Genomic DNA, 21125 nt, shown 5'->3' with positions numbered 1-21125 from the left:
CCTGTAATAAATCAGTGTGAGGCAGATTACGAAATTGCTGCAATGCCACCTAAGCGCTCTTGAATGAGTTGGATAATAAGTTCTTTAACCCGAACATGAAAATCAAAACAAGTTTTGGCCAAACACGTGTCCTGAGGTGTGGAATGTGAGTGAGTACAAGGATTTGACATTGCTGTGTGGAATGTGTTCAAAGTTCCTTCCCCTATGCTGAGTGGAAAAATGACTATTCTGCTCTCTGGAGATACTCAAGCCATGGGACTGATTTCTTAAACATTTTATAGAATAGAAAGGGAAATAGGGTGGCTATATGTGAGGCTATACACTATTATGTAGTCCTAGGGGTGCCTTTAGTGAAAATTGGGGAATTAAACAACGGTAGACTGTAAAAAGTCATTCGTTCTGCTAACTCCATTTTTTGTGGAAACCCGTTGCCTAGAACTATTCAAGTAACCCAACTGAGGGTATGCAGTGTCCAGTACTTAAAGTAATAAAGTGACATCGTATTTGTCAGTTCCCCAGCTGTCTTCCCAGCTTCTGCATTAATGTGTATGTTGTTGTTACCCATGTGCTGACGCTATACCTCTCTTGTTACCTGTCTGTTCCGCATTAAACGTTCAGCTCCCGTACCCGCTTCTCATCTCCAGCGTCGATTCTATCAAATATGTTTTATTGCCTCACAGGTGATATGGATTATAATATTTATTTCAGGGTCTTTGTTATACTCTCTGTAATCTTACCTTTCTAAATGGACAAACTTTCATGTTGTCTGTTGTGTACCTTGTTAGGATGCCTTCTTTCCAGTGGGGCCCAATACAATGGAGAGCTGCAGGTGACAAGTCAGTGGCCAGAGGTGCTTGAACTGGCTGAAAGCAACCAGAGGTCTTAATTCAACAGTTCATCTCGGCATTGAAGAGGGTACAACTTTTTCAGTGTTTTTAGATTTTTTTTTATTATTATTATAGGTCAGTAGTCCAACAGGTTTTTATTTAGTACGATGCCCCCAAATACAAGCTGAGATACAAATACATGATATCAAGCCATTTGCAGTTTCAACTGTAAACAATACAATCTTTGAATATATGGAATGTAAAGGGAAGGTGTGATCTGCAGAGATGATGCCTGCTTCTCTCTACACTGCTTAATGTCAACATTTTGTGTCCCTTGCTTTTTGGGGCTACTTTGCTTTTTTCTTAGGAGGCCCTTGGGATCACAATTATTACTGCAACCCAGAAGACTCAGATAGCCTATGGTGCTTTGTTATTGCCAAGAGGAAACTATACAAAGACAAACTTGTGCCAGCGACCTCTGCCAATGTATTTTTGATTATCTACACTCAGATTCTGGGGCCTGGTGTGAAGAGTGCTCTCTAATGATAATTTGATTGTTTTCAACACTATTATTTGAGGTCAATCAGTTCAGTCAACAACTTGGTCTCATGTGTTTTGGTGGGAAAGCTTTTCACGTTCTTCCACAATTTCTAATCTCACAAAACAAAGTAACGGCCTTGACTTATTCACAACACATGTGCATGTTTTTAGAAATAAAGATAATAATTCCCCTCAGTGGGACAGTATTATCAGTGGCATACCGACGTTTCACAGTGCAGTTTTATAGCCATTATCATGCTATTCTACACATTTTGCAATGAGGCTGAGAGAATGTTGAATTTTTAAAGGTAATTTCATGCAATTCTGCGTATATTGCCATAGGGCAGAGAAAAAGTTGTAGTTTTATAGCTTATCTCATGCTATTCTACACATTTTGCAATGAGAATGAGATCAAATGTTGCAGTTTTACAGCTTTTGCCATGGCGTGTTCATATGCTATCTGGGGAGGGGCTGCCCAGATCCCGGAGTTGGCAGGGCGTTCCATTATCATCAGCTGCTAAATTGGTTCACATGGCTGATATCCTGAGAATGAGTGACAATCAAATTAAACTAATTGGAGTGCTTACAACTGGACAAAAACGTTTTTTTGAGAATACAACACAGAAATACAGACAAATTACTGTCAATACCAGAGGTGGCCAGCCTCGCTTCACTGATCCCTGATTTACTTGGTAAGAGGACTTCTATTCCAGCCCAGCAACTACACATTTGATTATCAACTAATTAGGTTTTATGAATTGAATCAGGTGTGTTAGTACTGGGCTGGAATAGAAGCCTGCACATCCAGCAGGGTTGGCCTGTTCCAGTTGTAATTGGTTTATATGTAACCGTGTAGGTTCCGTCCCTCTCTTCACCCCAACCTGGGCTCGAACCATGGACCCTTGCACACATCAACAACTGACACCCCACGAAGCATCGTTACCCATCGCGCCACAAAAGCCGCGGCCCTTGCAACGCAAGGGGAAACCCTACTTCAAGTCTCAGAGCGAGTGACGTCACTGATTGAAACGCTATTAGCACGCACCACCGCTAACTAACTAGCCATTTCACATCGGTTACATATACATTGTGTGTGACTTTTAACTGTATTTTTGTTTACAACATTTGCAAACATATAACCCATGGCATACCCTTATTATCTTGGGATATTCACAGGGACCTCTTCATTTGGGGCGGCAGGTTAGAGTGTTGGATTTGTAACCGAAAGGTTGCAAGATTGAATCCCCGAGCTAACAAGGTAAAAATCTGTCGTTCTGCCCCTGAACAAGGCCGTCCTAGGCCGTCATTGAAAATAAGAATTTGTTAAATAGTTAAATAAAGGTAAAATAAATACGGTAAATAAAAATGTCACAGCTCTCTGTATCTGAGGACAGAAAACATCACAAGGAAACAGGCTTCATTATGCTCAAATTAGACAGTACTGCATATTATGTTGCAATATCTCTCTGTTCTCATAGTTTTTCTAACTAGGGACTGGAACTAGAGAATATTTTCATAATGTTCTCCCACGAAGGTATCTGCCCTGTCCAGAGTAGCCTACTCTCTCCCTCACCTGACAGCCAGAGTTGCTAATCCTTTCACCCTTTTCCATGTCTGTTAGCTAGCTAGCTACAAATGCATTTAGAGTTTGTGTTTTTAATTTACAATGATAAATACATCAAGATAGCTAACAAGCTAATATGAAGTTAGCTGGTTATATTTCATTCAATTAGCTAGCTATACAGTATGTAAAGTTAGCTAGCTAGCTAGCGAACATTACAATATCAGCTCATTTAAAAATATATATATATATATATATTAATATATATATGTCTAACTGAAAATATCTTTCACTGTGATATTTGTAAGTGTATCTCCAAATTCCAGGTTATGTCTTAGCAACCATCCTTATGGCCATCATTGTACTGCTGGGATCAGACATAACAGCCGGTTACTTCTACAAGAAGTCATTTGGGGGATTCATTCCTTGTACATCCCACATGCATAGCAATGGAGAGAAACAAGGAAGAACATTTATAGAAACAAGCAAGGAATCAGAGATACAAATGACTGCGACTTTCAACTGGCATAAAGGCTGTCTCGCTGCACATTATTAGGGTATTAGATGTCGCTGCATGAATCTGGAGATCTATATTTAGCCATCCAATCTAATTAACCGTCTGCTTGTCTATTTATGATCTTAGTTCATCATAGCATTTTATATAACAGGGGTTACTCATTTCTTATACAAGGATTCAATTGTTATCATTCTAATTAGTTATGAGTGTGATTGGCAGTGGACAACAGTTTGGAAACAAATGAAGCAAAGTGAGATGATCTATGCAGCAATTATGTGAATGGATATTAAACAGGGACTTGTCTTGGGTCTTTATACCCACGGGCCAAAAGCTCAGGAGGCAGCAGGAACAAAAGGCAAGTGAGCGGGGGCTGCAGTGGATCAACTTGCCTGTCTCTGACTTCTGCATCCCGACATATGAAATGGTAGATGAGAATACAGTGGCAGTCTGTGTCCAACAGACACCTGCTGAAGAGGACAGAGTGCGGGAGGAAGGGGAGGGGAACGGGAAGGTGGAAAGAGTGGGTGGGGACAGGGAGGTGGAGGGTGGGGACCCACTAATGAACCAGGCAGGTACCCCTGAGGTGTGAGAGGAGCTGGGTGGATAGATGTGTTGTGGAATGATGCCATTTCTCTCTATTTTTCAAATGCTGTTTTTGAACAAAGCATGTAAAAACTGAAATGCCATGTGTGAACGGTCAATTAATGGGAATGGTACAGAGGTTTTGGACTGCTTGGACTGACTACACACAATGAAGACTTTTGGAGTTGTATAAGCAACGGAAGATGTATCTACACAAGCGTGTAATTATGGGTCTCCAGTGGTAAAGGCGAGTACTGTATGTTGAAATAAAAGCTAGTAGAGGCCTACAGTATTTATACTAAACAAAAATATCAACACAACATGCAACAATTTCAACAAATTTACTGAGTTACAGCTCATATAAGGAAATCAGTCAATTAAAATAAATTCATTAGGCCCTAATCTGTGGATTTCACATGACTGGGCAAGGGCACAGCCATGGGTGGGCCTGGGATGGCATAGTCCCAGCCAGGCCCAGCCAATCAGAATACATTTTTTGGCACAAAAGGGCTTTATTACAGACAGAAATACTCCTCAGTTTCATCAACTGGCCGAGTGGCTGGTCTCAGACGATCCCGCAGGTAAAGAAGCCGGATGTGGAGGTCCTGGCGTGTTTACATGTGGTCTGCGGTTGTTAGGCCGGTTGGACGTACAGCTAAACTCTCTAAAACAACGTTGGAGGCTGTTTATGGTAGAGAAATGAACATTACATTCTCTGGCAACAGCTCTGGTGGACTTTCCTGTAGCTCCACTAATGTCTGGGCTGATATGCCAGTTGTCATATGACACAATCAGATATTTTTTTTAATGGAAATAATAGGCTACTGCTGCATGAAATGAGACAAAGCATTAGCACCGATTTTCCCCTAGCCTGTTTGCACTTCATCTAATATAATAATTTGCTTAGCTATAGCCTAGGACTAATGTCTGGTCAATTATTTATATTTGAGAGTTAGGTTGACACTGATGAGCTCACCTTCAGGACAGGTGTCCCAGAGATGGTATATCATGCTGCCAAATCCTTTGGTTGTGTCCTCTCTAAGTATTCAGAACACGGGATTGTACTGCCCTCTTGTGATGAGTAGGCATATGACAGATAAAGGGAGACAGCGCAGGGACACACATGCGGCAGCGGATCGGCTTGCGATATTCTGTACAGTACATACCGCTTTGACGTAACCACGCGCCACACAGGCGGAAAGGCGGGAGACCGTCGCTTCCGCGTATGTCAAGAAGTCAAGATGGACGAAAAGTTGATATTGTCTGTTTTTAATTTTCCTGAGCTGTATAATACAACTTTGCCAGATTACCGCAATGGTGACACAAGATCACTTGCTTGGGGGAAAATAAGCTCATTGACAGGTCTTCCAGGTGAGCTTTGGTAGCCTATTTCTACACATTTTCAAGTCACATTAATGCAAATGTTTTAGCTAGCTAACATTAGTTGTAAGCAAGCTGACTTGTTTTTCAAGTTTGCTAATAGTATATGTTTTAAATCACGTGAGTAGCATATGAGTACGTTGAGTTTTAACAGCGCCTCACTGCAAGAACCGCATTGTAGTCAATGGGGAGGCAGCGGCCGACGAATTCGTGAGATCAGCGCAGACGGCAGACACTGCCGCACAGGGAGGGATTTTTTTCCGTTCCCCACCGCGCGATGAGACACGAGTAGCGTCACTTGAGGCATCGCATTTTCCACGCATGAATGACATTAGCTACCAATTAATCACGATAGAAAAAATGTCAAGTAGACTGTCGACATCTTGACATGAAATGGAGAGCACTGCAAATTAGTACCAACTTCAATGGTAGAGCCTTCTATTTACAGTTTATAAGTAGGAACCCGATGAGGCTCCATCGATGGAAGAGACAATCACCTCTAACGTTATCTGAAGAAAAAAAAAATCAATAAATATTTATATTCATACTACTTTAGAAAGCTTCATGTTCGATATCCAATGCATAAAACAATATATTATTTTGAGTATGATTCATCTATATTGATTTATCCATTTAGCTGAAGAGTGCAAAAGGAAATGGAAGAATCTGAGAGACCGATACTTCAAGGAAGTACGACAGGAGAAGAGGAGTAAGGAGGAGACAGGGGAGCTCGCTCCAAGCCGATGGAAATACAGACAAAGTCTGATCTTTCTTCAACCATTCATTAAACCAAGAAACAGCAATGCGGCTCCTGCCAACCTGGAAAGCCCTGATACGATCAATAAAAGCACACAGAGTGAAATAATACCTGTCAAAACACTCAACACAGCCCTGGTGAACGACATGAAAACCCCTAGCACCCAGGTTGGCACCATGTCACAGCTAGCTTTTGTGACCGAGCTGTCCCCAGGGCAACAAGGCGCCCAACTGTCATTTCTAGGGAAGCGTCCACCAGGCGCCCAGACGTACCTAGCGCCCCAGACATCCGCAGTGCTCCAGTCATCAATTTACGCATCCAAGGAGAGGCCTCAGACAAGACAACCTGCTTCACCATGTTCCTCAAGCACTCCCTCTAAGCGCTCCGCTAAGAACAGGATGCTGCTGGCCAAAGAGAAAGATCACAGATCAGATTCCACGATCCCTATCCGGCAGTGTGACGAGGATGAGATGTTACTCCTCAGCTTCGTTCCTGCTTTGAAGAGGCTAACCCCACAAAAAAGATGTGAGACCAAAATTAAAATCCAACAGATTATGTATGAGGCCGAGTTTAGTATGGATCAGCCAGTGACTGTCAATGAAACACCGGTGACGGTGTCCAAAGAACTGCCAGATCAAGAGACGTCATAACTCATTCATATTGTAGGGTCGACGGGTTGTTCTCAGGTTTAGATATTTTTTATTTTGACCGAAACGATTTTTTCCTAAAATATATATTTTTTTTTTAAATCTATCTCCTAATGCACATGAATAGGCAAGTTATTCATGTTCTGTTTTTGGAATATCACATTTTTGGTCGTATCATAGAGGTACAAAAAATAATATTTTTTATTTTAATAGATGATCTTCTAATTTTGCTGTTGTGAATGCAAGTTGTTAACCCAATTGAAAATAACATGGGCTGTTATTCCGTTTCTAATTTTGAATGTTTAATTGTCTGGAATTAAGTGGTCAAAGCCTGATGAGAAACACATTGACAACCCATATAAAAGCTGGAATTAATGTTTAGGTAAAGATCTCTCAGTAGGATATAGGGCAAACAGTCTTTATTACAGATGCTAATGCTATTCTAACCATCCATTGTTATTATAATAATCCACTCTATATATTTTACAATATTTATTTTAGAATAAATGAGTGAGTAAAAGTTGTAAACAAGCCAAAAAATTATATAGAAATTAGAGGGATTACTCATGCATATTATCATGACTGTCATCTTGTTAGTTGTCAGGTTAAAGAAAACTATATCCATTTGATACCGTTTGCATATTTTTTCCCAAGCTCTTTACTATGTATGCTATAGAAGCATTTACATTAGAATTCTACATTTTTCATCAGACTAAATAATAGTCTTACAAGTGGCAGACAATGACAGTATCATTCAATAAAAAAATAACTCCTTTAAATTGTCTCAACTTTCATCCTTCAAATATTGTAACCTTAAGAGAATTTATTCACTTATTTTGTGAAACATAAGAAATAGTCTTACCAAAATAGCTCCTAGGGCAACTGAGGACATACTGGTATAGTATGTCATTAAATAACTTAAACCCATACCAATATGGCTCTTCTCGACTATCCCCCTGCTAACACCACACATAAAAATGCACCAATGTATTGTTTATATGGCTTCATACTGGTAGTGGTACCCAAAAGGCAATTGTTGTGTCAATAATTTAAAAGTATCCCCAATGATACACCTCTTCCTGAATTTATATATCATATTTAGTTTAGAAACAGGACATACCACTTGTAATCTATATCCATACAAGCACAGAGGGTACATCTGGTAGCTTACATTTACCATCTTTCTTTTAGGATCTGGTTCTATATTGCCAACCTGGTACACTTAAATGTCTAATAAAAACATAACACCCTTGATGGAAATGAGAGGCAGGGCCATTGTTCAAACAAAAAAACAATTTCAGACTTCTGTAGGATTCATAGTACAGGTGTAATCAAACAGTAGTGATATTGATTACTGAAATTAAATCAATAGCTTGTCAAGTCTAGAGGACAATACTTAAATGCGGAAAAGGACAAAAATCAAACAAGTATCTGGAAACAGAGTATTAAGAACTGTCCAACTTGAGCCTTGGTCCTGGCTGCTCAGACATTTATGCGATTAGCAGCCAAAACATGATCACCAGAGCAACAAATAGAAAGAGTCGAGACAGGAACTGTTCATCCATGTGCTGAGGGGTTCCAGGGGCAGCTGTGTGGGGGGGGGGACACGTTGAGAGAGATTACTTTAACAGGTGAACAACTGCTTTTCAAGGTAGAGGGGGCCATTCACAATAATCACATTTTGATTAGAGGTCGACTGATTAATCGGAATGGCCGATTAATTAGGGCCGATTTCAAGTTTTCATAACAATCGGTAATTGGCATTTTTGGACACTGATCATGGCCGATTACATTGCACTCCACGAGGAGACTGCGTGGCAGGCTGACTACCTGTTATGCGAGTGCAGCTAGGAGCCAAGGTTAGGTGCTAGCTAGCATTAAACGTATCTTTTAAAAAACTATCAATCTTAACATAATCACTAGTTTACTACACATGGTTGATATTACCAGTTTATCTAGCTTGTCCTGCGTTACATATAATCGATGCGGTGCCTGTTAAATTTATCATTGAATCATAGCCTACTTCGCCAAACGGTTATTTAACATGCGCATTCTCGAAAAAAGCACTGTCGTTGCACCAATGTATACCTAACCATAAACATCAACGCCTTTCTTACAATCAATACACAAGTATTTATTTTTAAACCTGCATATTTAGTTAATATTGCCTGCTAACATGAATTTCTTTTAACTAGGGAAATTGTGTCACTTCTTTTGCGTTCTGTGCAACAGAGTCAGGGTATATGCAGCAGTTTGGGCCGCCTGGCTCGTTGCGAACTGTGTGAAGACCAACTTCGCCAAATGGGGGATGACTTAACAAAAGCGCATTTGCGAAAAAAGCACAATCGTTGCACGAATGTACCTAACCATAAACATCAATGCCTTTCTTAAAATCAATACACAGAGGTATATTTTTTAAACCTGCATATTTAGTTAAAAGTAATCCAGGTTAGCAGGCAATATTAAACTAGGGAAATTGTGTCACTTCTCTTGCGTTAATGGCACGCAGAGTCAGGGTATGTGCAACAGTTTGGGCCACCTGGCTCGTTGCGAACTAATTTGCCAGAATTTTACATAGTTTTGACATAACATTGAAGGTTGTGCAATGTAACAGGAATATTTAGACTTATGGATGCTACCCGTTAGATAAAATACGGAACGGTTCCTTATTTCACTGAAAGAATAAACGTTTTGTTTTCGAAATGATAGTTTCCGGATTTGACCATATTAATGACCTAAGGCTCGTATTTCTGTGTGTTATTATGTTATAATTAAGTCTGATTTGATATTTGATAGAGCAGTCTGACTGAGCGGTGGTACGCAGCAGCAGCAGCTCGTAAGCATTCATTCAAACAGCACTTTTGTGCATTTGCCAGCAGCTCTTCCCTGTGCTTCAAGCATTGAGCTGTTTATGACTTCAAGCCTATCAACTCCTGAGATTAGGCTGGTGTAACCGATGTGAAATGGCTAGCTAGTTAGCGCGGTGCGCGCTAATAGCGTTTCAATCTCGTTCTGAGACCTTGAAATAGTTGTTCCCCTTGCTCTGCAAGGGCCGCGGCTTTTGTGGAGCGATGGGTAACGATGCATCGAGGGTGGTTGTTGTCGATGTGTTCCTGGTTCGAGCCCAGGTAGGGGCGAGGAGAGGGACGGAAGCTATACTGTTACACTGGCAATACTAAAGTGCCTATAAGAACATCCAATAGTCAAAGGTATATGAAATACAAACGGTATAGAGAAATAGTCCTATAATAACTACAACCTAAAACTTCTTACCTGGGAATATTGAAGACTCATGTTAAAAGGAACCACCAGCTTTCATATGTTCTCATGTTCTGAGCAACTTAAACGTTAGCTTTCTTACATGGCACATATTGCACTTTTACTTTCTTCACCAACACTTTGTTTTTGCATTATTTAAACCAAATTGAACATGTTTCATTATTTATTTGAGGCCAAATTGATTTTATTGATGTATTATATTAAGTTAAAATAAAAATGTTCATTCAGTATTGTTGTAATTGTCATTATTACAAAGAAATAAATAAATAGAAAATCGGCCGATTAATCGGGACCGGCTTTTGTTTGGGTCCTCCAATCGGTATCGGTATTGAAAAATCATAATCGGTCGACCTCTAATTTTGATCAAACATTGTTACAATACACAATGCGCAACCTGCAGAACTAAAGTACCTGGGGGTGGTCTTCCATCATTGATGTTAAAAGCTGTGGCAAAAATGCCAAATGGAAAGGCACCAATGCCAAAAGACATCTGGAATCCTCCATCTCCAAAACCGAAACCCTGAAATCCCTGTAATGGGAAGAAAGAGAACTTTACTGTAACATTGCATTGACAGGGTTATAACATGACTATTCAATATGTACAAAAAAAAAACTTGATTTAACAGGTGTTTTGAGGGAGAGGTGACGCAATCGTTCTTGCTGTGTTGTCATTCTCAAGGGGTCAAATAAAGAGCCTTTCTCTTTTACTCCTCAGATAGAGCTTAATAGGTCCCAGTGGAAAAGGTAATTCTGCTAATGAATTAGGCTATGGGCAGGTTTGCACTACAGCAACTACACAATACCATGTAATAGTTTCATCATGAATGGGTAGTGCAATACAGCAGTCAACATTGCAAACAGGTGGTACACAGTAAAACAATCTGGATTGAACTTTGCTCACATTCTTGCAAAAATAATTACAGTCTGAAAAGTGAGAGTATAGGCTTGGTGATGATAGAGCTGTTGTAATACACAGTACTTACACCACGATTTTCAGGCTCTGGCCTCTGTCCTTGTGGTCGAGGAGGCGTTCGCTCCCTATAACAATGAGAGATTAGTTGTTTACAGCAGTAGTTTGGGATGTGGAATTCAGAGTAGATAATTGAGGATTGTATGAAAACTGTGCGCCTTGCTTTCACGTATTGAGTGCATCAACCCACCTTGGGTCCTGTTGGCCCGTGCTTCCCCTGCCATATAGTGGGATGACTTTCTCTCGACTGATGCCTGCTTTGCACACTGGACACACTTGTCTGTTAGGTCTGGTCTCCAACCACTGCATAAACATGGGGGGGGGGGGCAATTCAGACATCCCTGGTTAAGATCGCATGATACATTCAGAGAAGCAGTAAAATATCCCTTGGGATAGGGTCAAGTGACAGCTGATCATGACAGTGGTTGTGTAAAAGAAATGAGGTATCAACTGACTTACCTGATGTAAGCAGGGCCAACTAGATGGGCAAGGGGACAGGGAAGGTAAGGGATGGGAGATAGAATAATTAGATGACAGTCAAGTCATAGCATCTCATCATTCATCCTGACATCTGAGGATTGCACTACGAAAACTAAAAATGGCATCAATAACATTTCCCCATATGCAACTAACATGACATGTGAAATAAGACCACAGAGATAAATTACTCTATTTAATTGTGAACGAGACCCTTTACCGAGTACAGGCGACCAGATAATAAGGATGAATGTCCCTCAATCTCAAATACGGAACAGTGTCAAGACAAGAGGGTGCTTACCAAAAGAGATGCCCACACAGACTGATCACTGCGTCCTTGGAGGTGTCCAAGCAGATGTTGCATTCGAATGTGCTGTCCTGGTTACCACCCTCCCCCGCTGTCGAGCTGCTGGAGCCGGGGCTGGGGTTCTCAGTGGCAGTCGAGGCAGCTGCTGGTGGAGGGGCAGCGCTAGCCATTGTCTCAGGATGTAGAGTGAGGTGACGTAAGTAGCCGACCCCCTTGCCTGTAAATTAGCATGTGTAAATGAATCCAAAACATATGACAATTGATATTTCCGTTGTTGAATTAGGTTATAATAGCTAAATGTTCAGAGAAATGTTGCTCAACATTTCTCCAGCGACATTAGTAACGTTACCAAATAGACTGACGCAGCAGATAGATCCAGTGGCTAGCTAGTTTAGCAAAACATGTATGCTAAAGCTAGCTAGAAGAATGTAGCTATTGGTTTAGCTAACGTTACATAGCTAGCTATATCAACATCAAAATACAATTGACTACCTCCTTGCTTTCATCAAACAAATCCTCTGTGTCGTGGGTAGAGTTATCTACCTAGCTATGTAGAACGCCACCTATTTACTCAAGTTGCCAAGTTAAATTCCATTTTTAGTTTCAGATGATTGCGTCACTGTATTATCCGGAAGTTGTGTGGTGATGATTAGGGATACAGATTGGTTGCCCTAGCCCCAGGTCGTCACCACAGCCACCCTTTCTACAATTTTTCTTAAAATCTGATTTTAAACCTTACTCTAACCACACTGCTAACCTTATGCCTAAACTTAAATTAAGGTTAGGCAAAAATAAAATTGTTTTCATAAATGTGTACGTTATTGCCTACAGTTGGTGTCGTCAATAGTTACCACAGCCATCTGGGACGACTGACTTAAGTGCATTGAAAACAACTGTGAACTTGAAAAAAAAAATATAAAAACGAGCTCCGACAGGGAAAAACTATTTTAACGGTCATCCAATTCGAAATTCCAAGTCGGAAACCGGACATAGTTTTCCCCCGGATTTCCCAGTTGTTTTGAAAGCAACATTATAGTACGCAACAGTGTACTAGTAACAATATCCATTCAACCTAGTGGTCAAACATGGAAATGGTTCCAGTCGTTTTTCCACCATTCATTTTCACATACTGAATTTGACAAACACTCCAAATTAAGTATGTGTTTGTTCGTTTTGATGAAGCTCCTGCACGTCATCTCTAGCCGACACTGTCAGCTACCGTTCACCAGCATGGGGAAAAAGAAAGAAAAAAAACTTCACCAGCGTGATCAGTGACCTGTGCCCAATCCATGATGAATCCATGTGTTGTTTTGAAATTAAAGTGTTGAACTTCTTACTTCCCCTTTCTCTGTTTTAGCTAGCCACTGACCACACTTTAGCTAGCTAGTAGAGCAATAGATCAAAACATAATTTATTACTTAGCCTAGATAATTACAGTGTGTCGACTTGTTTATTTCTGACCTTATGGCATTAAGGATGAGCATAAGTGTATTACAAGGGGAAAAGACCACTATAGTCTGAACATGTGGAGAAGTGCAGCTATAGTGAGGGGCAATTTACCAGTTTGGTCAGGGCCAGCATGAGGGATAAAGTTTATCCTGTGTTGGTGAGTGTAGCTATTAAGTTAAGTTTGAGCATCTTATAAATACAATGTGTTCAATAAAGCTGTCATTCTACAAGAGCCACTTAATGATATAACCAGATTATCCTGAATATCAGATTTAGATGACTTATAACTCAGTTCTAGAATGTTGTCATTGATGAGAATGAATCTAAAAATCTATTGATATTCAGAATTGACTGTTAAGACATCCAGCCTGTATTGTAGTTTCATGGCCAGTATTTATTTTTTCGGTGTGGTACATGCATTCAGCCTTGAATTATAGGATCCTTCCCACTATATGATTGATATGTCAAGTGATAAAATCCCACACAATCAATGAAAAGTTAATGGGAAAACTGCACTTGTCCTCATGTGAAAAATACAGTTCATTAAATATTCTACAGCTGTAATGTCATCAATCAAATCAAACTTTACTTATATAGCACATTTCTTACAACAAATGCATTTCAAGATGTTCAAAGTCATGCACTGAAAGGCATGTGGCACTTAATATCCTTCCTCTTGGCATGTCACTTTACCACTTGCAAATGCAAGAAAAATAATTCAATACATGATAACCCAACTCAAGCTCAAAGATAATACATTTCATCTGACAGTGGTTGGGATCTACAGTCAACATAAAGCGTTAGTAAGTAACAGAAGAGTTAAAGCAATCATCAGCCTAAATACTAAATAGTGTAGCACTCAAAAAGATGACAATCTTTCAAAAATCATTTCCAACGTATGTTGCAGGGTGACACACATGGAGCTCATAAGTGTAGCCATGCAGCCTATTTTGGTGGTCTACAATTTCGGCCGTACGGCTGTGGAATGTGAGTGGAGGAAGCCAGCCGTGCCCAACCAGGTGCAGTCAGTGGAGTACCCGGCCGAAGACTACAACCCTATATCCCGAGAGCCCACAGAGGAGGATCTTCAGTGACTAAGGAACCATCTCCGTGGCATGTTCAGTGGAATGACAGGGCTCCTTGAACCTGAGCCAGAACAACCACTACCTTCCCTGTCATCACCAGACATTGTTAAAAAACAAGGGCACCTGGGGCATGTAGGCATCCTGGCTGTCATGGCGCTGTCGGTGGAGCAGCAGGAAGCTATACAGCAGGCAGCAGTCGGACATTGCATCAACCCCAACTGGCACACCATGAAGAGAAGGAGGTTTACAGCCAGCAATTTTGGAGCAGTGGTTAGGGCCAAGTTCATTACTCCGTCGCTGCTAAAAAGGGTCCTCAGATCACAGTCGTTGGATGGGGGTGTTGTCTGTAAAGTGGGGCACAGATAATGAAGAGGAGGGTATCAAGGCATTCAAAACAGCTACACTGATGGATGTGTTGGAGTCAGGGCTTTTGGGGTTGGGGGGGCGACTGAGCTGAGATATCTGCCATGCACGCAGAGATGTGTGTCACCACCTGTGTGTCAGAAGGTGGGAAGGATAAAAGTAGTTGAGTGTCATCTGCATAGCAATGATAAGAGAGACCATGTGAGGATATGACAGAGCCAGTGACGTGGTGCATAGAGAGAAGAGGGGAGGGCCTAGAACGAAGCCCTGGGGGACACCAATAGTGAGAGTATGTGGTGCAGACACAGATCCTCTCCACATCACCTGGTAGGAGCGGCCTGAGCGTGTGCAGAGCCTGAGACGCCCAGCCCTGAGAGGGTGGAGAGGAGGATCTGATGGTTCACGGTGTCGAAGGCAGCAGATGGATCTAGGAGGATGAGAACAGAGGAGAGAGAGTCAGCTTTGGCAGTACAGAGATTCTCCGTGACACAGAGAAGAGCAGTCTCGGTTGAGTGACCCACCAGCCTATCTGGTTAGAGACAAGACGATTGTTCTGAGAGAGATAACGAGAGAGTTTATCAGAGACAACTCTCTCTCTCTCCCGCACTTGCTGTCTCGACCTCTTAATGCTTGGCTATGAAAAGCCAGCTGACATTTATTCCTGAGGTGCTGACCATCTATACCCACTGTGATTAGTCTTTGACCCTGCTGGTCATCTATGAACGTTTGAATGATAAGAACGATATGGCCTTAATGCCCATGTACTTTTATAATCTCCACCGGGCACAGCCAGAAGAGGACCGGTCAACCCTTAGAGCCTGGTTCCTCTCTAGGTTTCTTCCTAGGTTCCCTCCGCCTTTCTAGGGAGTTTTTCGTAGAAGAGTGGAGGCTGTTACAGCAGCAAAGGGGGGACCAACTCCATATTCATGCCCATGATGTTGGAATGAGATGTTCGACGAGCAGGTGTCCAAATACTTTTGGTTATGTAGTGTACCTTGGTGAGTGTCAGACCAAAGGAGAAGGACGGGTTATCCTAGGGGAAATACACAACCTCAGTTTTTGTGTGGACAAGTATTTGTTTTTTAAATGATCCCCTGCTGTCCAACCTCCTGGTTGCTATATTGACAATTCACAGAAGAGGACCCTTAGAGGGGTGTCTTTCTTTGATGACAAGAAAATGTCAGTCCTCCAATGTCAGAACAACTGTGCTGGAAGGTACAGTAGGTCACTGTCTTTCCAGTAGTAAGGAGGGAGAAATCAACAGGAATCCCACGTGCTCAGTCACTCACTCAGTCACTCACTCACCCACTCACTGACTCACTCGCCCAGCACTCACTCACTCACTCACCCACTCACACAGTCACTCACTCAATAATACAACTGATACATTCACATTTTCCATAGGGTTGTGCTCTACTACTACTACCTCATCACTAAGTAACAACTATTCAATTGTTCCCTACTTGTATTGATGGCCTCTATGTGATTTCTATGTCTTTTTTAAGCTTTCTTGTCAGTATACCCAGGGGTAAAAGTAACTCATGCTGGTGTCCTCTGCATCAGAGGCTACCTGTATGCAGGGCTGGAATTTGGAGCTGAGTGTTATTGTGGCCGGTCCAGGCCCCTAACGCCTCAGAGACTAACTGTAATATGGACTGCAAGGGGGACCAGAGCATCATCTGTAGAGGACCCGATCGGCTATCCATCGTCTTCTTAGAATCAGCTCCGGACACTGTTGGACACAGTGAATTGTTTATTTTTCTGTACATATTCTTGATAATGTTAATCCACTAGCTAACCCATTCTCTCTCTACACAGATGGAATAGAGACGTTTTTAAAGTGGGCTTCAAGAAGCCAGTGAACGTAACAGAGGCTTTCCCCATCAGGGCTGACATCCTGCATTTGGGGATTTCTGCACTGATCAGGTCAGGAAACCTCTATCTTCATTCTATTTTAAATGGAAAATGAATTCAGTTAACGGAAAACCTCACCATAGTGTCTTCATTATCTACATCAAATCTTGTCACTCAGTTGAACCTGAAGTTTGTATCCTCCCCTAGGTGTTGTCTCTGGCTGTTCTTTGGGGTCAGTGGTGCCTTTGTGGTTACCCTACATTCTTGTTCCCCCTGCATGAGCAGGATGATAAAGAGATGTGTTTGCCGAGCTGCCCTGGAGAAGAGCTGGAGCACTGTGGCACTCAGGACTACTTCATGGTGTAAGACTCGAATCAAGGGTGAGCATTCCAGTAGGGTCGTACAATTTTTTTAAATTATTTTACGCAACATCAGTCCCAAGCTGTCATTTTCACTTTGCACATCACGCCATTATTATGCAAGCTTGCCTGCTGAGTGGTGGTGAGTGACTTGTGGCGTTTATTTAGGGACTTTCATTTCCACAAAACCCCCATGCACTGCATCATGGGTGGGAACAGGGTACTGACTTCCTCTTAGGTATTTGTTTTGTTGTTCTGCAGATGCCCCATGTTTCAATATGTAGTTAGGTCATCATCTCTGTGCTGATTTCTACTTCTGCTTTACACTGGTTGAATATTACACTTTAGCTAATCTCGTAATCCAGGACCAAAGCTTGTCTGTTCCTGTTCAAACAGCTGCTGCATGGACAGGTGTTTCCTGCTCTGCCTGTCAAAAAAGCTGATGGCATTAGCCAGCTTCCCAGGGACAGGAAACACCTGGGCACGTCACCTGATATAATTGTCCACAGGATTCTACACTGGCAGCTACGACTTTGATGGTCCCCTCTACTACAAAGGGAAAAACCCAACGAGCAGGCTTATTAAATTGACCCATGAACACCCCACCACACCAGTTGAGTCAATGGCCCACTGTCCATTTTGTGACTGTAACTTTAAGTTGTAAAATACTGAAGGGTCCCCTTTAACATGTTTAAAATGAGAGAGAGATTATTGGTGCAAAGGCAGAACTATCTGCATAAAGACCCATGAGTGGCAGGGAGGCGATTCATGCCTTTGACTCCAGCATTGTAATGATCAGCAACCCCTACAAAGCCCTGATGCTTGAGTTCGATTGCAGGTATGGAGGCCATGTTGGATTTAACCCCCTCGCTTTGTGGAGAGGAAAAGGTGAAAAGGATGCCTAGGATAAATCTATTTGAACGTTTTTAACCTCAACCTCTTCCTACGAATCATGATATTATTTTCAGTCATTGCACAACCCCAGTTCTTGAACTATCACGTGTTGTAGCACACAGTTGCTTAATCGTGGAAGGGTTCTTTTTTGTTTGTTACCCAAAGATACTGAACATAACTATAAACGCAACAACTTCAATGATTTGACTGAGTTACAGGTCAGTCAATTAAAATAAATAAATTAGCCCCTCCATAATCTATTGATTTCACATGACTGGGCAGGGGCACAGCCAAGGGTGGGCCTGGAAGGGCATAGATCCATCCACTGGGGAGCCAGGCCCAGCCATTCAGACTGAGTTTTTCCCCACAAAAGGGCTTTATTACAGACAGAAATACTCCTCAGTTTCATCAGCTGGCTGAGTGGCTGGTCTCAGACAATCCCGCAGGAGAAGAAGCCGGATGTGGAGGTCCTAGGCTGGCGTGGTTACATGTGGTCTGCGGTTTTGAGGCCAGTTGGGCGTACTGGAAAAATTCTCTAAAACAATGTTGGAGGCAGCATATGGTTGTCACGATCGTCAAAAGGAGAAGAGGACCAAAGTGCAGCGTGTGTGTCGTTTCACATTTTATTTATACTGTGAAACTATGCAATACATAAATACACTGAATGAAAAACCACAACAAACCGTGACACAGAGATGAACACATACACAACTCAAAATTAATCACCCACAAAACCCAGGTGGAAAAACCCCTACTTAAGTATGATCTCCAATTAGAGACCATCCCAAACAAAACCCCAACATAGAAATACAAAACTAGAACCTAAACATAGAAATAGAAAACATAGAGAGAGAAAAACCTGTCACGCCCTGACCTACTCTACCATAGAAAATAACATCTTTCTATGGTCAGGATGTGACAATGGTAGAGAAATTAACATTACATTTTCTGGCAACAGCTCTGGTGGACATTCCTGTAGTCAGCATGTCAATTGCACGCTCCCTCTAAATGTAAGGAATCTGTGGCATGGTGTTATGTGACAAAACTAAACATTTTAAAGTGGCCTTTTATTGTCCCCAGCACAAGGTGTACCTGTGTAATGATCATACTGTATCAGCTTCTTGATATGCCACACCTTTCAGGTGGATGGATTATCTTAGCAAAGGAGAAATGCTTACTAACATGGTTGTAAACAATTTTTGTGCACAACATTTGAGAGAAATAAGCTTTTTATGAGTATGGAACATTTCTGGGATCTTTTATTTCGGCTTATATTTTTGTTCAGTAGATACTTTAAGAAAACATGAGTGTCCATAACTTTGACAACTAATTGAATAGAACTAATGTAACAGATTTTAATCAGACACGCCTTTTGATATCCATTGAAACTCATATTTACACAGTAACACTGAATTAATACATTACAAATCATATAACATCTATAGAAGCAGTGCAAAAAGGTACCATCGTTACAAACTTACAAACAACCTCAATAAAATGACACAATCTTAAACCTCAGACGTGTGTGAAAGCTTTACTCTCAAAAGACCCAGACTTTGAGAGGTTACGTCCACCTGTACGCCCATCTTCTGCCATTGCATTTTCTATCTTCCACAGAACAGACCTCTTTAGGGTTTGCCGAAAGTCATGACCCATTAACACATACAGTATGGGGTTAAGGAAACTGTTTGCTGCAGCCATTGTGCTGCCCACCTTCAGCCAAGTGTAGAGCATCTCAAGACTGTGGTTGCCCAAGTTCACCTCCAACAGGACAAAGGTGTGATAGGGCACCCAGCAAACGAAGAAGGACACAATGAGGACAGTCATTACCTTGACAGGTTTAGTGGATTTCATGGGGCGACTCCTGAGCTGCACAAAGATAACTGAGTAGCAGAAGACTATAATCAAAAGAGGAATCACAAAGCCACAGACAAATCGACTTAGAGCCACTGCCTTGTGCCCAGACTGATAATCAGTATAGCACAGTGTATCAGCCCCATGTGTTTTGATCTGGCGGTGGACCAGTGAGGGTACAGTCAGGGCAGCAGAGAGGGCCCACACAAGGACGACCACTCCGGATGCTCTGGGAATGGTCCGGTTGTTCTGAGCCCAGACAGGAAAAGTGATTGACACGCAGCGGTCAACACTGATCAGAACCAGCAGGAAGACGCTGCTGAACATGTTGAGGAACATAGTGGAGGAAGTCAGCTTACACATAACCAGCCCAAAGGGCCAGTGTGAGGTGACCATGTATACAATGTTAAAGGGCAGACAGACACAGAACAGAAAGTCTGAGATGGCCAGACTGAGGTACCAAGTGGTGTTGACCGATGTCCTCATCTTGAAGCCAGAGATCCAAATTACTATAGCATTTCCACTGAGACCCAGTAGTGATATAAGGATATTGATTCCAGTTTCCACTGAAAAGGACCTGGGATGGTTGAAAGTCACTGAGCCACTCACAGAGGTGTTTTCATATGTTTCATTGTCAGCAGTATAATCTTCTCCATATTCTTTATAGTCAAAATCCTCCATGTTACTGTAAGACTTTTCTAGTCAAAGACTCCTAAAACGTCCTGTTGATATACGCACAAATGATCAGCCAACACATTGAAAGCATACAATTACAGCTAGCATTATGTGCCTTTTGTCAAACTTCAGAATTTAGCACTATGACATAAAAAGGTGTAAAGGAAAAGACTCACCTTGTGTCAGTGTGAAATGACAGCAGCTATCACAGCCTACTGAGTGTTCTCTGAGTTTAAATACCCCTGCCTCTGGAGTAATGGCTCACTTCTTCTTTAATTTTAAGTTAGAACAACATAAAGGAATGGGGAACCTAGATGGGTACTGAGTTTGAAGTTCCACATCACACCAGAGTATGTGAGCGGAGCGGAGCAGAGCGTGCCCAATTTGAGTGGAGCGTGGATTGAGATTCCCAAAGGCTGGAGCGTCGTCCTGCTCCCCCACTCCAATTTCGCTTCAGTAGCGTTCCAAGTAGCGATCACTTCACGAGCTCAGGGCATGCCCACCTCAGCACGCGTTTGTAGTAAAGTTGTGTTCAGCTATACAGTCGTGGCCAAAAGTTTTGAGAATGACACAAATATTCATTTTCAAAAAGTCTGCTGCCTCAGTTTGTATGATGGCAATTTGCATATACTCCAGAATGTTATGAAGAGTGATCAGATGAATTGCAATTAATTGCAAAGTCCCTCTTTGCCATGCAAATGAACTGAATCCCCCAAAAACATTTCCACTGCATTTCAGCCCTGCCACA

The 21125-nt window shown here is 41.8% G+C and overlaps 3 protein-coding genes and 1 pseudogene across 4 annotated transcripts; 2 read left to right on the top strand and 2 right to left on the bottom strand.

The window, feature by feature from the left end:
* The first annotated feature begins 5224 nt into the window (after window positions 1-5224).
* On the top strand, window positions 5225-8238 carry LOC106564493 (uncharacterized). The gene is made up of 2 exons (XM_014130617.2): window positions 5225-5398; window positions 6045-8238. Exons 1-2 carry the CDS (start codon window positions 5269-5271, stop codon window positions 6812-6814), a joined length of 900 nt encoding a protein of 299 aa, XP_013986092.1. The 5' UTR covers window positions 5225-5268; the 3' UTR covers window positions 6815-8238.
* Window positions 7291-12567, bottom strand: rnf185 (ring finger protein 185). Of its 2 annotated transcripts, none has more exons than XM_014130626.2 (7): window positions 12337-12567; window positions 11839-12061; window positions 11520-11538; window positions 11251-11363; window positions 11074-11128; window positions 10502-10619; window positions 7291-8399 (listed from the first exon to the last, which is right to left on the bottom strand). In XM_014130626.2, exons 2-7 carry the CDS (start codon window positions 12012-12014, stop codon window positions 8302-8304), a joined length of 579 nt encoding a protein of 192 aa, XP_013986101.1. In that variant the 5' UTR covers window positions 12015-12061; window positions 12337-12567; the 3' UTR covers window positions 7291-8301. The 2 variants fall into 2 exon arrangements, with proteins under 2 accessions (XP_013986101.1, XP_013986109.1); XM_014130634.2 differs by having other exon boundaries at window positions 12388-12517.
* Window positions 12568-14528: 1961 nt separating this feature from the next.
* Window positions 14529-17859, top strand: LOC123728448 (WSC domain-containing protein 2-like; annotated as a pseudogene).
* A 598-nt stretch (window positions 17860-18457) lies between these two features.
* LOC106564465 (C3a anaphylatoxin chemotactic receptor) lies at window positions 18458-20716 on the bottom strand. The gene is made up of 2 exons (XM_014130575.2): window positions 20554-20716; window positions 18458-20424 (listed from the first exon to the last, which is right to left on the bottom strand). Exon 2 carries the CDS (start codon window positions 20381-20383, stop codon window positions 19364-19366), a length of 1020 nt encoding a protein of 339 aa, XP_013986050.1. The 5' UTR covers window positions 20384-20424; window positions 20554-20716; the 3' UTR covers window positions 18458-19363.
* Between the last annotated feature and the right edge of the window lie 409 nt (window positions 20717-21125).

Source organism: Salmo salar, chromosome ssa01 (genome assembly GCF_905237065.1).
Source record: "Salmo salar chromosome ssa01, Ssal_v3.1, whole genome shotgun sequence".
Classification (NCBI taxonomy): domain Eukaryota; kingdom Metazoa; phylum Chordata; class Actinopteri; order Salmoniformes; family Salmonidae; genus Salmo; species Salmo salar.
The sequence above is the reverse complement of the archived record's forward strand: the minus strand, read 5'-3'. Positions and strand labels throughout refer to the sequence as shown.